Source organism: Ctenopharyngodon idella, chromosome 13, assembly GCF_019924925.1.
Source record: "Ctenopharyngodon idella isolate HZGC_01 chromosome 13, HZGC01, whole genome shotgun sequence".
Lineage (NCBI taxonomy): Eukaryota > Metazoa > Chordata > Actinopteri > Cypriniformes > Xenocyprididae > Ctenopharyngodon > Ctenopharyngodon idella.
Window position 1 is genome coordinate 14,290,169 of NC_067232.1, and position 17,904 is coordinate 14,308,072.

Consider the following 17,904-nt stretch of genomic DNA (forward strand, 5'->3'; position numbering starts at 1 on the left):
ACAAACAAACACAATTTCAGGTCATCAAATTTTTGTTTATTGATTGACCAGGCTCTCTTTACCTGTCAAATAAAAAACAGATACACAGAGGAAATTCTGCACAGATGCAATGATAAGAAATTCTGAGCCAAACCAATGACTTTTTCCTAGACTTTCCTGGGTAACGGGTGGTGAAGATCCACTGCAGTCTCCTGTCTGAGTTATTTAGAACATTTTTAAAAACGTGATTTTGTAGCATGTGCAAGCCTAGCAGCTCTCTCATTGCTTGGGGTGTTCAAAGGTCAAGAACAAATGAAAGCAGCGCTCAAAAACTCAGATTCACATTGAGACAATGTGACACAAGTGCCACTAAAATTATCGACAAACAAATCCAGCTTAAAAAAAAAAAAAATTCAATTGGAGGAAGAAAATGCACAATAATGGGAAACACAAACAAATGAGACCAAAGAAACACAACATAAATATTCTTCTGTTTACGGGTACATATGTGTGACTGCGACAGCCAGGCAGCCTAATTAAAAACCTGCATTATGAAATATTAAAGATCAACACAAGCTCCGCCCACGAGACAGCAGACAGAGAGGGTGATGACCACACGAGAGTCCAGGACCACAGAACAAAAAAAAATGAAGAAATGCAGCTGCCTGACGGGTAGTGCAGTAACAGGAAGTCCATGATGGAGGTATGGGGCCATGAAGAGGTGAGAGGTCAGAGGTTCATTTGTAAAGCCTCAGAATGGATGTTCGGAGACAAATATTGTGAGGCGGATGATTGAACTGCCTCGGAAGTTGATGACGTTATTAACGGTAACCATCTCTAGGTCTAGAACAACGGTCTTTGGTCCTTTAATGGGCCGGGCCAGAACCAAAGTTGCACTGATATTACTGGTTTGCTGTGGTGGAAAGAAAAAATGTCAAATTAAAAAAATAAGAAAAGTTTTTTTATTTTATTTCACAGGACAGGCATTTAAAAAAAAAAACAGTAAATAATTCATGTTTTATAAATGAATGCTGGTTTTGACAATCTTTCTCTTCACAGATGAATTCTTTCAATAATTTCATCAGCTTATTCATTAAGGGACATATAGGACCAATAAAGACTTTGTGGTTTGGCTCCAGAGTATTTCTGACAGAAAGTTTCAAAGAAATCCTACAGCTCCCTCTAGTGGTCACTTTTATATATATGCTACTCTTCAAAAGTTTGTGGTTGGTAATATTTTCGTCAAAAATACAATGTTTTTGAAATAAAACTTCTCTTATGCTCACCAACACTGCGTTCATTTGATCAGAAACACAGTAAAAATGGTAACATTGTGAAATATTATTACAATTTAATTTTCAGCATCATTACTCCAGTCTTCAGTGTCACATGATCCTTCATTCAAATCATTCTAATATGCTGATTTTGGGTGCTCAAGAAGCATTTTTTTATTACCAGTGGTGAAAACAGTTGTGCTGCTTAATATTTTTTTTGGAAACCTGGATACATTTTGTTTTCAGGAATCTTTAATGAATAGAAAGTTCAGAATAGGAATCTTTTGTAACATCATAAATGTTTTTAATGCATTCTTGCTGAATATATGCAGGGGAAAAAAACAAAAAAACAAAACTGACCCCAAACTTTTGAATGGTAGTGTGAGTGTGAGTGTTTTACAACAGGCATCAGATATATCGACCCGATCTCACAGCAAATCGTACGTATTTTTACGAAGAGGCTAATTTGTACGACCTCACTCGTACAAATTAGTAAGTTTTTTGCCAAATCGTACGTATTTTACAAGTTGCCAAATTCGTATGAATTCGTACGAATGACCTACCCCTAATCCCGCCCCTAAATCTACCAGTCACTGGGGTTTAGACAAATCGTATGAATTTGTACGAATGAGGTCGTACGAATTAGCCACCTCGTAAAATACGTAGGAATTGGTCGTGAGATAACGTTGGATATATATAGACAGAAGCCCACTCACTCACCCGCATGTAAAACTCTCTCCCCTGGTTGCCAGACTTGATCTGAAAGATGTAAAATGCTCCAGGGTAACGTGTGGTGGCCTGCATCTGAAATATGTCGGCAGGAACACTGCGGCCAGAAGACAAATCCATATGCCTATAGAGGATAGTAAAGGGTCTTTCCCGACATGCGGGATTCTCCGCAGAACACATGCACTGACTGAGAGAGAAAGAGAAATGTAACAACATGTTGCATCTGTTCAACAATAAACCAATAATCAAATGGCTGACTTCATGCTTTAACTACAGCAAACAAGTTGTCTACTGCCAGCATTCATGAACTCACTTGTCACTGAGCTCTATGTAAGGTGGATCACATCTAAGAGGGTCCAGACATGTGTAACCTCCCTGGAAATTGAAACACACTTGTGCTGTTGTACAGGTGTTGTTACCAGACTCACATTCATTGAGATCTTCAAAATCAAACACACAACAGAGTCAGGTTATCATCATGTTCATCATTAACAGCAGAAACAATAACAAAAGCATCAATGTAAAGGAAACTAAATGGTGCATATTAGTAGATATTATTACATATTCTTGTGTTCAGGGTCCAAAAGTAATTTGCTAATGCCAGTGGTGGATGAACTGAGAAAATGTAGCCATAAATGTGTCATACTGGGCATGAAACTGTATTTTTCATTTTATATATACACCGATCAGGCATAACATTATGACCACTGACAGGTGAAGTGAATAACACTGATTATCTCTTCATCACGGCACCTGTTAGTAGGTGGGATATATTAGGCAGCAAGTGAACAATTTGTCCTCAAAGTTGATGTGTTAAAAGCAGTAAAATGGGCAAGCGTAAGGATTTGAGCGAGTTTGACAAGGGCCAAACTGTGATGGCTAGACGACTGGGTCAGAGCATCTCCAAAACTGCAGCTCTTGTGGGGTGTTCCCGGTCTGCAGTGGTCAGTATCTATCAAAAGTGGTCCAAGGAAGGAACAGTGGTGAACCAGTGACAGGGTCACGGGTGGCCAAGGCTCATTGATGCACGTGGGGAGCGAAGGCTGGCCCGTGTGGTCCGATCCAACAGACGAGCTACTATAGCTCAGATTGCTCAAGAAGTTAAATGTTGGTTCTGATAGAAAGGTGTCAGAATACACAGTGCATCGCAGTTTGTTGCGTATGGGGCTGCATAGCCGCAGACCAGTCAGGGTGCCCATGCTGACCCCTGTCCACTGCAGAAAGCGTCAATAGTGGGCACGTGAGCATCAGAAATGGACCACGGAGCAATGGAAGAAGGTGGCCTGGTCTGATGAATCACATTTTCTTTTACATCACGTTGATGACCGGGTGCGTATACGTTGCTTACCTGGAGAACACATGGCACCAGGATGCACTATGGGAAGAAGGCAAGCCGGCAGAGGCAGTGTGATGCTTTGGGTAATGTTCTGCTGGGAAACCTTGGGTCCTGCCATCCATGTGGATGTTATTTTGACACATTCCACCTACATAAGCATTGTTGCAAACCATGTACACCCTTTCATGGAAACGGTATTCCCTGGTGGCTGTGGCCTCTTTCAGCAGGATAATGCGCCCTGCCACAAAGCAAAAATGGTTCAGGAATGGTTTGAGGAGCACAACAACGAGTTTGAGGTGTTGACATGGCCTCCACATTCCCCATATCCCAATCCATCTGTGGGATGTGCTGAACAAACAAGTCCGATCCATGGAGGCCCCACCTTGCAACTTACAGGACTTAAAGGATCTGCTGCTAATATCTTGGTGCCAGATACCACAGCACACCGTCAGGAGTCTAGTGGAGTCCATGCCTCGATGGGTCAGGGCTGTTTTGGCAGCAAAAGAGGGACCAACACAATATTTGGAAGGTGGTCATAATGTTATGCCTGATCAGTGTGTATATATATATATATATATATATATGTATGTATGTGTGTGTGTGTGTGTGTGTGTTTGTAAAACTGCGCTTGTCATAAAATTGTGAAGACGTATTTTCATTTTGTTGGTTTAATGTGAGAAATATTTTCCCCGAGTGCACCTCGAAAGAAAGAAACATTTATAAAAATATGCACAATGCATAGAGGGGAAGCACATTATATAAATATGTACTGATACCTTCACAGCTCCTTCCATCCTCATACACATAATATCCAGGCGGACACACGCAGGAGAATGATCCTGGCGTGTTCACACACGTGTGCTGACAAAGGAAGTCTGAGAAACTGCACTCGTCCAGATCTGAGAACAGGTATTGATGAAGGTAAACACATTACACACAACTCACACATACAAATACAGGCAACACGCATCCTAAACCTGTCTCTAAAATCTCTAAACTGTGGACCGTCCTGTTTTCTGTCCCCTATCTTCCTCCTTTCCAATCATCTCTTCCCCTGTTTACCGTTACAGGTCGTCCCATCAGAGGCGAGCTCGAACCCCTCGTCACAGGTGCACATGAATGAGCCGTATGTATTTAAACAGCCGTGAGAGCAAGGGTTTGTCTCACACTCGTCCACATCTGGCGAGAGAGAAAAAGGAAGAATGAAGGAAGATGATGGCATATGTCAAGATTTTCAGTGAATAACAACTCTACTTTAAGCTAAACTGTAATGATCAAAACAATATGAGTATGTTCAAGTGTATGTGTGCACCTTGGCATGTCCTGCTATCTGTATTAAGAAGGAACCCCGGACTACAGGAGCAGGAATATGAGCCAGGGACATTAGCGCACAGCTGCTGGCAGTAACCATAGCGACACTCATCAATGTCTAAAGAAAGGTGAGTTAGAGAGCACTAAATACACAAAACAACAGTCAAAACTGAATTAAGAGATTGTTTAGTGTCAAATAAGAACAACTGAATTATTGCATTATGTAACTAATGAAATAACTGAATTGTCATATAATCAAACTGTTAAACAAGTAACTTGATTTATAATTTATACTACTGTTCAAAAGTTTGAGATCAGTATGTTTTTTTTAATGTTTTTGAAAGAAGTCTCTTATGATCACCAAGGCTGATCAAAAATAAAAGTAATATTGTGAAATATTACAATTAAAAATAACTGTTATTTATTTTAAAATATGTTAAATGTAATTAATTCCTGTGATGCAAAGCTGAATTTACAGTATCACTACTTGTTTTCAGTGTCACATGATCCTTCAGAAATCATTCTAATATGCTGATTTGCTGTTCAGGAAACATTTCTTATTATTATCAATGTTGAAAATAGTTTTGCTGTCTAATATTTCTGTGAAAACTGAAGCAATAACTGTGTAATGTAATGTGTTGCTTGGTATATAGACTGTACTCATTAATTAAAGCATGTAACATCAAACTAGGGCCTAGGCATTCGTAATCTTACCTTGGCACTGTCCACCCACCAGCCAATAGCCCTCAGTACATGAGCAGGTATATCCACCGGCTGTATTTATACACACCTGAGTCGGGTTACACTGGTGTGACTCTGTCTCGCATTCATCGACATCTAAAAAATACAAAAAAACCCACTGTCAGTTCAGTTCACTTGTGCTTTTCCCTAGCTGTCCACTTTAGAAACTCACCTGAAACAATCCATCTGTTTCCCTTGGTGAATGTAACTTACAATGAGCTCTTCTGATTTATGAAGTTGCATTAATCTATCCTACCGATAGCTTGCCCTATGTGGACAGATGTTCTTTACTTCACGCTTAGCAAGTCTGTTACAACTCAAACTCCATCCCTGACCTCATAAATCTTACCTGACTATCACATCTTACAAAAATAACTAGTCTTACACAACACATTTCCAAAACTGGAATTCATATCTCCCCGTTCCACTCTCGCTAGCTCATTATCAGCACAAGTCCTTATGAGGGCATTATATGCCTTAAATACCCGAACGAGCACCCTTGGTTCTCAGACTATGAAGTCACATGTTTTAAAAGAAAGCAAATGTTACTATGAAAGTGATGATGGCATGATGGAGTCGGGGGGTTGGGGGACCGTGTGAAAGCCAGATAATTATAGTTTCTTTGGTCAAAGCTGCCAACAGTCCCACTGTTACTATATGGGTAGAATGATGCAATGGATCCTGGCAAACGGAGCTGAAATTCCATAATAAGATACTTCATAATGCCTGAAATGTCCAAAAAGTCTAGGTGCATAAGCCACAATAATCCAAATAGGCAAAAGTTGCAAAAAGGCCTGTACACTATGAAGGTTAAAAAGAGACAACAAAAAAGCAAATGCAAGATAAAAAGAGCACATGACCTTCTTCAGTGCCTAATTTTAAATGAGTTTTAAATGACCCATTCACTTGCATTTGACATTTCAATAAAAGTTCCTTACTGTACAGTAATCACAAAGGCAGTCACATGTTTTGCATTACATCTACCTGGAACTGAAACTTTGTGTTATCAGCTCAGATCCTTGACAATTACATAGCTTGTTGGTAATAGGCATCACAAAGCATTATTATGAGGTGGATTCATTACAGCCAGGTCTGATAGCAAAGATGCAGGCCACATGAGACAGAAAACCCGCTCAGGCCCACAGCTGGACCCCAGAGAGCGAAGGAGAGCATCTGGATTACATGTGTACAATCACACACGTCTGATCTGAGGTAAAAGGATCTGGGGCATTCTGGGAATGAAAGCATTTTTGGGATCAGATCTGATCCCAAAACAGCAAAGGAGACTTCAGTAAATTTTGCACATGATTTAAATGAGGGTCAAAGGAAAGACATGTTGTGTAAATGAAAGAGCGATAAACATGCCTGCATGATGTAAAAGAGGAAAAGAGATCAATTATATTATTTGTCGGCGGATGATATCATTCATGTGAGTCAAGACTTTAACTGCACCTTTAACAAGTTTACTATGGTACAATTCGTTAAACTTAACAAGAGGTCCAAATAACAGATGTTGTTGAGGTCATTAATCTTCACATCGGAGATATCCAATCCCTTAAAAGTAAACCCAGGTGGAATCTGAAGACTTTAATTGTATTTGGAAAATCTGTGCAATTCTATGAAATGGATTTACACTTGCTAAAATGTGTTAAAGTGTGTTAAAACAACACTCTAAATTGAGGTGAAAGCAAAATCAAATTAGCAAAAATATATAATAAACACAGAAGAGGGTGGGGAAATTGTAGAATCGTTTGAATGACGGGTATTAGAATTCATACTCATAAGTTAGGACATGCTTGTAACATTAAAGCAAAACAATTAAACAAAAAAGAAACATGCAAGTCTAAACTTTTCAGCCATGGAAAACTTGTAGATGATTAACATGAACAAACAGGTTGAGGTCAATCCAGGACCCAAGAATCTGGCATCAACTCAAAGCTCTTGCTTCTATATGCACATCTTCATTCCAGAGATTTAATGCCCGTGATCTGTTGCCACACACTGGTTGTTTAAATTATATCAAAGGCATTTACAATCCACCACTGCAGTAGTTCAAGCAGCCCGGTCAAGCAACACTTCACACAGCATATGTGAATTAGCTAGAATCATTATACTAATGTGCGGTGTACAGCAAGGTAATAATTACGTTTTGTGTGGAATGTCTAGTGCAAGAGGTCAGCCACAAGAAGAGTCTTTTTTGAAGGGAAAATAATAGCAGAAAGTACCATTAGTGTGTGAGCAACTGTCTTCCTATGGTTCCCTGTGGTGAAAATCAAGTTTTTAATGTTGTTTATATGTCTATCTGGTGTTTTTAACATGTTTTAAGTCAAACCATGTGTAAATTCATAAGTCAACACCATTGCTGAGTATTTTCTCTTTAAAACTGCAGTAAATCAAAGACAGTCTCAAACCCGCGGTTTGAAATCGCTGGTGTTTCTGATGTCACAAACTACCTTGTAACCAATCACGTCAACGTGCTGACAGGCTTTAGCATATCATTAACTGACCGTGCAAGGGAGTCTCAAAAGAAGGTTATCCCGGTATATTTTTCTGTTGATATGAAAAATCAGGTAGATTTAGCAATATGGCGGGTGTATGATGCATATTACGATGTTATGATGACCTATATGCCTTTCTCTACTGACGTTCTGAGTTGTTCAAAGCGTTTCTAAGGATACTGATTGTTAGAAGGCAGCTGTCAGACTTGTAATGTGAACATGGTTTGTGTAACATTAGCAACATATTATTATCTGTCTTGAGCTCATGCGAGTGAGTGGAGGCGGGGCTAATTAGCATATTCATAGATCCGTGTATATTAAATGAGGCAAGGGTGTAGAGTTACATTCAAGCTAAGGCTTTTTCACAGGAAAATGGTTATGGTTCACAGGTTAAATATGTAATTTTGGTGATCAAAGATGAGTTTTAAGCGATAAAATAATTGACTACAGTTGGACTTTAAGAGCTTACACCGTTTACACTGACTTCACACAGAAAGTACAAAATGCATGGTTGATATGAGTAAATGAATGAAATCTTTACAGTTTGGGGTCAGTAAAAATGTAATACTTTTTTAATACTTTTTTCAGTAAGGATGCATTAAATAGATCAAAAGTGACAGTAAAGATATTTATAATTACAAAAGATTTACAAAAGAGATTCAAAAGATTCTATTTCAAATCAATGCATTCGTCATAGAATCCTGGAAAAAAGTACCACGGTTTCTTAAGAACAATGTTTTCAATGCTGATTAAAATAAGAAATGTTTCTTGAGCACCAAATCAGCATATTAGAATGATTTTTGAAAGATCATATGACACTGAAGACTGGAGTAATTCAGCAAAGGAATACATTTTAAAATATATTAAAATAGAAAACAGCTTTCAAATTTATTAAAAAAAAATTCACAGTATTATTGTTTTTACTGTATTTTTGATCAAATAAATGCAGCCTTGTTGAGAATAAGTGACTTCTTTTAAAAACAAACAAGCTTACCAACCCCAAACTTTTGAATGGTGTTTTTTTAAATAGCATTACAGTTAAGTTACAGTACAGTTACGTTCAGTGACTCAGTACTAATAATGACATCAATTTCCAGACGTCCCACTAAGCTAAAACACATTAATTAGTCTGTGGTACTAGAGCTACTCTCCATTTGCTGACAGACACCAGTTACAGTCCCACAGCCTGAATAGGCAAGTTTCAACTTGACAAATCAACATTTTGGAACCGTTTCAAGTTCCCACCTAGAATAAGATCATTTAAGCTCTTGAATTTTGATGCAAAGCATTCACATTCCAGAATCATAAGTGAGCTTTAGATCTTATTTTCTCAAGTTTCACCTGAACTGAACTGTCTTTCAGAAGTTTGCATGGGTTTATAAGTACAGAGGCTAAACACAGGATTGATGGGAGTTATGATGGACACATTTCAGGTACTGACAGGGTTGACTGATTTGGTCCATCATATCTTAGCGCCACTGGCAGGGAGAGGGCATTCCCTTGTTTTTACAAATACACATGCCAACACCACAGCAATACCTGTAGGATGAATGATGGAATGGTTTAACACACTTCCTGTACAGTTTCTCTTCCATAACATAAATACTGAACACACTGTACAAAGGAAGCTTACAAATTGCACAGCTGGTCAATGACAGATTTCATTCAACAACCAATGACCTCAGATGCTGAGAAACCGCAATGGTTTGTATTTATGATTTTTCACAATTTATCCAAGCTTAAAATGCTGTCTCAGTGGCTCTACAAGACCTTTCTCTGTGTCCAAAATCTGGCACAGAACATAACATTCATCTTCATTACTAAATCCAAGTATTTCCCAGGTCAGGACATGTGCGTGTGTGCAAAAGCGCATTCATGAGCGCATCTGTGCGTCAATCTTCTTTATAACACGACTGTCTTGGGCTCAAAAGGTAACAAATCTATCACTGTGTGTTTCTGCAGAGGAGTAAGAGAAGACTGGAGAATGCATTAACTGCAAAGACTGGCACCAACTCGAGACAAATCCGCAGACCATATCGAAAAAATAGAGCGCAGTTATTTGTGCTACCATTTATCAAATGGCACGTGAAATAGGTCAACATGCTGACACACATAAAGACTCCAACAACACAATATATAACACCCATCTAGATGGAAGCAATAAAACACAGGAGATATCACCGACACCACATTCAGCTCAACAACTTCAACAGAAGCAGACCACATAGAGCCGGTTACAAACTGATGATTTACGACAGTGAATGAGAAACTCAAAAACCGTCTCGTTGTATTTGTAAAGTTGGATCAGTGAGCAGGGCTGAATGCCAGGTCCTGTGTGTCTTCCTGCCTCTTCACAAGATGTAGTTTGTTCTGAGGTTCCACGGTATTTTGTGGTTCCACACTAATGACTGATCCAGTCCAAATTACGAGATTCATTCTGCTGAAGTCTTTAAGATGCCACTCAGCCCACCGCAGCCGTTACTAAATTACAGTCCAGCACAGAACTGAGTCTTTGCTTCATTTCAAAGCGAGAAGACCCATGGCCCATTGCAGAAAATGAAGTAAACATAAGACCACAACCTGATGTGACCCAGAGTGAGTACTGACCACGTCTCAAAGAGTCTTGCAATATAAAAAAAATACTGTACATATGCCAGAATGTATGAAGTTCTTCTTGGGTGCTAAACTTGAATTTGGTACTTTAAAAGAATATGTAAACCAATTATTTGCACATGATGGCATTTTGTGATGTCACAAAATGCCTAGGCCCCGCCCACGACTCCAGACGGACTCTGCCCTATTTGTATAGACCCCGCCCTCAGTGAGCTGTACACAGTCCGCCATGTTTATCTCCTCGCCACAGCATTTAACAGCAGCATTCAAGTAAGAAATGTATTCTTATTAAAGCTACTAAGTTATTCAATCAAGAGCAGTGAGTGATTTTCTGTTTTTCCTTTGTTGTTTGATTCATATTAACAGCAGTAGGTACTGTAAATTACACTGCTTTCACACAGATCTAATATACACGTACGATTTCTTTACTTGCTGTTTACGTTCACAGACATAACCAACTGTGTTTATGTGAACTTTGTGTGTTTTTGACATATCCTTGTGTGTATTTGGCAGTTTAAGTGCAATAGCATGTGAAAGAGAACTTAGTTTAATACTGACGGGAAGCGCCGTCTGACAGCCAGCTTTCTGTGTGCGTGCAGCTAGAAAACCATATATCAGAAGTTTACACTGATATGGCTTTAAAACTCATGCAGATAATAAACTTTCATGATGATGAAGAACTGCAATGTCGTGAGAGTGACCGCAATAGAGATGATAATCAAAACTAAACAGATGTTTTGTTAGTTTTTGGCAGAGTATCCAAGGCACAAGCTGTACAGGCTCCGCCCTCTTCTGGAAAGGGAGCAGCAGCTCATTTGCATTTAAAGATACATGCACGAAAACAGCATGTTTTTCCTTCCACTCTAAAATTGGCATTAGAGCATGGTATAATAAATTATTTGTGGGGTATTTTGAGCTGAAACTTCACAGACATATTCTGGGGGACACCTGTGACTTATATTACATCTTGTAAAAAGGGGCATTATAGGTTCCCTTTAAAACTAACTAGTATCTGTTTTGTTACTAGTTCTTATTTTCTAGTAAACAATCCAATAGTGACTAATATATATTCCAGTTGTTACTAGTAGAGCCTTCTTGTTCATTAGACACTAGTACTGTAATTAGATAATAGTAGTTTCTATTCAGTTAGTGCCTAGTACATGTTCATTAGATAAAATTTTTCTTTTGTACTAGTCACCATCCCAATTCATATATAACTAATATATAATTTGTTGACATATATTATTACACTGACTGCATCTCTGGAGTACTATGGCAAAATATTTGTCATATATGGTAATTTACACTACCAGCCAAAAATTTGCACACACCTGACTGACTGAATTTATGTTTCTCATTACTTCAAAAGCCTTTTGATCTAAAGTATTAAATTACATTTTTGAAGATAGTAATTGTCCATGCATATATATTTCTGTACAAAACTAAAATTTAAAACATTTTTTAAATGACAATTTTTTAAAGACAATCCAGGCATGTGTTCAAATCTTGTGAGTCTGAATCTACAACCTTTTCTGGTACCATCTTTAACCAACACCTCCATGATCAACAAGGTTGTATAGGATGCTGAAATGTAAAGGACCATGAGGCAAACTTACCAACACAAGTGCCATCAATACCAAGCGTATATCCGAGGAGGCAGGGAGTGGACCGGCTCACTATTGGGTAGCTCGGGCCGGGGCCTGGACCAGGGCCTGCTCCCACAGGAGGACCGCCTGGAATGAACGGTTCAGAATATCCCAGCGATCTGTCAGGGTAGGACTCTTCAGGATAGGAAGACTCAGGGTAGGAGCGTGGGCTGTTGCGGGCGTAAGATTGGGAGTAGAGTCCACGGGGGATGCACAGGTATCCACCGTTTTGATTTACACACTGCATGTCACCCCGACATGGGTCTGGCAGTGTCCGGCATTCATCAATGTCTGAAAGTATATGTGAGAAAATGTTAACAGCTGTATTTGAAATATAAGTTCTTGATGAACATATTAATATCATGACAGCCACTAACCGATACACTGTCTGGCACGGCGGTCATAAGTAAATCCATCTGTGCATGACTGGAGAGAAATAGGGATTTCATAATCAATCCAATAGTTAAACAACATTTTATAGAGTTCATTCTGTGAAGCATGAAGGATTTTTGAAGAAGTTTGGCATTGCTATCATGTTTATGTATACTAAAGATGTACAACAGCACCAGAAAAGCAAAGAAAAAGTGAAACTATTCAAAAAAGAACAAGTGAGACACTCTTATTATGACACACATCAAACAATGCCAAGTTTGAATGACACAAAAAAAAAAAAAAAAAAAACTGAAATTCTCTTACCTGACTTGTCCCAGAGTGAATGCAGCATATGATACATATTAAAACTGACAACATTCTACAAATAAAAAACAAAATATCTCAGTAAATCATTTTGAAAACAAAAAACACATTAAAATTCTTAAAGGGTTCATTCACTGAAATAAGCACTAAATTGTCACCCAAAACCAAGAATATTTACAAACACTCACTAAAGTTGGATCATTTTTACAAACTTATTACCATGGTTCACATATTCTACTGAAGCACTATGACAAAGCACAATAACATTTAATCGTTACAAATATCTAGTATCTGTTTTGTTACTAGTTCTTATTTTCTAGCAAAAAATACAACAGTGACTAGTATCTATTCAGTTAGTCACTAGTAAGCTACATATTCATTGTATACTAGCACTTATTTACTTGCTGCTAGTTACCATCCCAATAGTAATAAGGTTAATAGTAATACTTTAAATTATACTAGTAAGATTTTGAATTGCATTATAAAGTAGCCATTCTGACTAGTCAGTACATACAGTATGACACACAAAATGCAATTGTAACTAGTTGGATGTTACTAGTAACAATTGGTATAGATACTAGGGTATCACTTTATTTTACAGTACTGTTCCCCATGTACATACTATGTACTTACTATAGTAATTACAATACCCTAAACCTAACCTTAACCCATGTAGTTACCTTATATTACCCAGTACTTTCTTACACGTAAGTGCATATATTGTAAAATAAAGTGCAACTGATACCAGTCTATAATAAATAAACTGGAATAGATCATTTTAACATCTAGAATAGTTACTAGTACTAAGAAATGAAGCACAAATCCCCAGTGGCAATTAGCAACTTGTCACCAGTAACAATGGAATATATACTTGTCACTACTGGAATGGTGACTAAGCAAATGAATAAGTACTATTGACCAACTGAATAGATAGGTCACACTAGTATCTAATGAACAGTCAGTGAAAAGATACCAGTCAATATAGGATGACTTAGCAAATCATAAACAATTGGCATTAAGTAAGTTGTAAGTAATGCATGCTAAGGCAGCTTGCCATAAAGCACCAGCTGACTAATTAAACTCACCTTTTGTTGGTCGACCAACTCAAGCCACGTAGTTCAAATAACATGTTTATGTGGATCCTTGTGGTTCCCTTGGAAAGAACGTCACACCACCAACCCGTAAACTCCTCGCAATGGGAAAAGAGTTGATCTTTGTGGTTTTACTACCTTTACGGGCTCGCAGGACCCAATGCGCAAAACGGAGTACCCAAAACGCCCCCTCCGCGTACGCGCGTTCACTTGAATGTCGAGACACTTGGCTTTGGTCACCCGCTGCGGCCGCCCTGTCGACCAAAGGCAAGAACGTGTGAGAACATTGACCAATAGTAAGAGGAGGGTCTTACTATATAAAAAATAGAAAACTTGCTGTGTTTCTCCGTACTCGAACCACTCCACGGATTGTTTAGCAATGCAAATAAACGGGCCCCCAGAGCACTTGGCCAACAGCTGGATCCCATCAAAGATAGACAGCCCCCTTTGGAACGAAAGCGCGCACAGGGAGCCGCCAGAGACTCAAAACGAGGAGAAGGAAGACGGCAATGAGGAAAACCGAGCAAAGAATCTATAAAATGACGCATAATTAACTTGTAAGGCTCACCAGCCTTCTTAAATTCACAGGGAGCTACTGTAGCCTACGTACTGGTGTCGAGTCATCACGTCAGGCGGACCCCATCAACCATATTCACTATTAAATAGAGTCGTTCAGGCTGCTAGTAAAGTAAAACAGTAGTTTATTTAACGAATTATCGAATTATCAATTCGACTAGGTGTGTAAAACGATGTCAGAGAAACATCTTTTGGACCAAATGAAGTCAAAACAAAGGGTGGGGGTCTTTAACAAATAGAAGTAAAAAGTTCGCCCCACACACAACACACACACACACACACACACAAACAAACACAAAGCTAGTCAAAGACAGAGCACGTATTTATATCAAACAAATGCTTGCGAATGGACGTAGTCGTAAGTAACCATAGCAACAGTAGGCTGCTCTCGCGCTTGCCGGTGCGACAAGTAGTAGCTGCACGTCGATAAGTATAATTATTTTTCACTTGTAATTATCAAAAATGTACATATCACAATTAACATTTGTTACCAAAAAATAGCCTATATCACAAAAAAAAGTTTTTAATTAACATAAACATAACTGACCTTTAGCGGTGTTAGTGAAATTAATATAGAAATGAATTTTAAAAGTTGACTGCAGCCCAGTGATTGGACAGCAGACCATAACCACCACGGTAAGTGTCACCTTGACCTGCATCTTATTAGCTATTGCCCTAGTGTAAATATTCTGAAGTAACCTTGTACTACTAACCTTTGAGCTGTTAACACACTCGGCCCACACACTTGACTGGAAGGCTGCACATACACAGTCAAACTTTGTTTTTATTGTATCCTTTTATATCAACTAGCTTTGCTTTTGCTTTTGTCTATTGATTAATTGGGTTTAGAGTAGGTTTGGCAGCATCTAGCAAGCCAGATGTGGACTGAATTCATTGGGGAAGACTTCTGGGAGACTGAGACACTTTATCAGAGCTTTTTGGCATGAATAAAGGAAAGAAGATGGAGTCAATGGTCACATCACCAGGCAACACACTGCCACACTTACTCGAAATAACTAAAACTCAACTGTTCAGTGTCAACAGTAAACTTGGGCAGTAGGCTTACCACAGTGTGGCTGAAGAGAAAAAGTTTTTCGAGAGTTACATCAGCTAATAGTTCAGTGAGCCACTGAATGCATCAGTGATGTTACTGAACATTTCTTTAATGACTCAGACATTCATTAGACTCTGAAATACAAATATTTTCAGGCTCGGGGTGATCAAAGCCTGCCAGATTAACACACCCTCTAGGCAAAAGCCCATTTGGGTGGAGATCTTGAGATATAAAAAAGGTTTAGACTTGATCTGACGCTGATAAAACAGACAGCAGAGTTATGACAGTTCAAGTGTACACAATCTAACAGCGGGAAAAATGGCAGCAAAGAATGTAGGAGGCTGAAGCAGGTGTTCCCTGGTGAGGGCAGGGTTATTTTGTCTGGCTTTGTGAGTGCTGTGTGAGCAGCATTCGCATTAAAATCTGACACCTGCTTACATTTACTATATCCAACACCTTGAAAGTGTTTCCACCATCTAGTGCAACGGATTTGCTTCAGAGCACCAGTTAATTTTTACAATTCAAATGTGCCATTACAGCATAGTAATTGTTTACATAGTGTACATTTGTATGAAATAGCAATAATACACCATGATAACAGTGTCAAATCTTTACTTACACTACCATTCAAAAGTTTGGGTAAGATGTACCTGTAATACATATACAATGTTTTTGAATACTGAGTCTCTTATACTCACTAAGACTGCATTTATTTAATCTATTGGAATATATTTTAAAACAATTTATTCCTGTGATGCCAAAGCTGAATTATCAGCAGCATCTACAACATTCTATGTGCTGATTTGGTGCTCAAGTAACATTTCTTATTAATATCAGAGTTAGAAACAGTTGTGCTGATTAATGTTTTTGTGGAAACCATCATACTTTTTTCTGGATTCATTTGGAACATTTATTTGAAATAGAACTTATTTTAAAATAGAAAGTCTTTAATGTCACTTTTGATCAATATAATGCATCCTTGCTGAATTTCTAAAAAAAAAAAAAAAAAAAAAAAAAAAAAAAAATATATATATATATATATATATATTCAATGATAGTTTATGTACAGTACTGGCCAAAAGTGATGTCCAGCCTAGAAAAACTGACATCTTCACCATTCAACATCATTCAAATATGATTTAAAAAATTGTTTGCAGATTGCATAATTGTGCTTGGAGTCAATTGTTTTATTTATGACACATGGCCAGGCTCTCATACAAAGAAATTATGAGCATATGCAAAAACAAGAGAGAAACAACAAAATATTAATAACTATGTTGTAGTCTATGTATGCTTTTCATGTGAACTTTGTTTTTTTTATGGATTTTTTTTTTGCATAGTAAAATAAAACCTGCAGTTTGCCTTTTTCTGCCAAATAATTTTGTCAGATAAATGTGCTAACTGAGTTTAGGGTTTTGTTCTTTCCTCATATTTAAAAAATATAAAATATTTTCCTCATATTTTGATGGTTTAATCAAACTTGTAAGGTCATAAAATATCCCCTCCGGACATCACTTTTGGCCACTACCGTATATCCACAGCTGGATGTCAATATCAATATAGATTTAAACTGGATAAATGTTCCAAGAATCTACACACCAGATTACAGAGAACAGACAGCTGTATTAGACGCGGTTACAATACAATTGGAATTCCAGACGGGGTTTTCCCTAGAGACATATTGGGAGAGACGGACATTCCCTTTTGAGGTTAATCTGGTCTGATAATGCTCTAGACCACTGCCTCCATAAGCACTTTTAAATTACAGCCTTGTGATAGAAAAAAAGAAAAACAGAAAAGATCAACAAACCCCTATAAGTCTCATAGAATGCAATTTCAGGATTAGATGATTTACTAATTAAGTACCAAACAGCTGGATTTCCTTTTGCATAGTTATCATGAGATGTATTTCTAAAGAAAAACACCAAATATTAGAATGGAACCATAACAACTTATCGAAAAGTGTAAGTGACGTGATGTAGCCAAATATGGTGTCCCATACTCAGAATCTGTGCTCTGCATTTCACCCATCTAACACACAGCAGTGAGTTTTGAACACACACCGTAAACACACACCTGGAGCAGCGGGCAGCCACTTTTGCTGCGGCACCAGGGGAGCGATTAGGGGTTAGGTGCCTTGCTCAAGGGCCCCTCAGTTTTGGGTAATGAGAGTGGAAGAGAGCGCTGTTCATTCACTCCCCCCACCTACATTTCCTGCCAATTCTGAGACTTAAACCCGCGACCTTCAGGTTACAAGTCCGACTCTCTAACCATTAGGCCACAACTGTCCAAGAAAATTGCACTCGTGCACAAAAAATAAATAAAAACAACATAAGAGTGAAAACAGAAAAATGCAAATA

The 17,904-nt window shown here is 38.3% G+C and overlaps 1 protein-coding gene across 1 annotated transcript; it reads right to left on the reverse strand.

Moving 5' to 3' along the window:
• Positions 1-14: 14 nt before the first annotated feature.
• On the reverse strand, positions 15-14,263 carry fbln5 (fibulin 5). Its single transcript, XM_051917522.1, has 11 exons — positions 13,909-14,263; positions 12,824-12,878; positions 12,505-12,553; positions 12,098-12,418; positions 5,344-5,466; positions 4,631-4,747; positions 4,381-4,497; positions 4,095-4,217; positions 2,296-2,422; positions 1,974-2,169; positions 15-892 (listed from the first exon to the last, which is right to left on the reverse strand). The coding sequence occupies exons 1-11, from the start codon at positions 13,950-13,952 to the stop codon at positions 731-733; spliced, it is 1,434 nt and encodes a 477-aa protein (XP_051773482.1). The 5' UTR covers positions 13,953-14,263; the 3' UTR covers positions 15-730.
• Positions 14,264-17,904: the final 3,641 nt, after the last annotated feature.

Excerpts from the sequence above, each read along its gene's own strand:
- fbln5 (XM_051917522.1), bottom strand. The coding sequence starts at position 13,952 with ATGTTATTTGAACTACGTGGCTTGAGTTGGTCGACCAACAAAAG. Across the intron at positions 4,748-5,343 it reads GGTGGGTGGACAGTGCCAAG|ACATTGATGAGTGTCGCTAT; the intron begins GTAAGATTACGA and ends ACCTTTCTTTAG. Across the intron at positions 2,170-2,295 it reads TACATAGAGCTCAGTGACAA|TCAGTGCATGTGTTCTGCGG; the intron begins GTGAGTTCATGA and ends TTTCTCTCTCAG.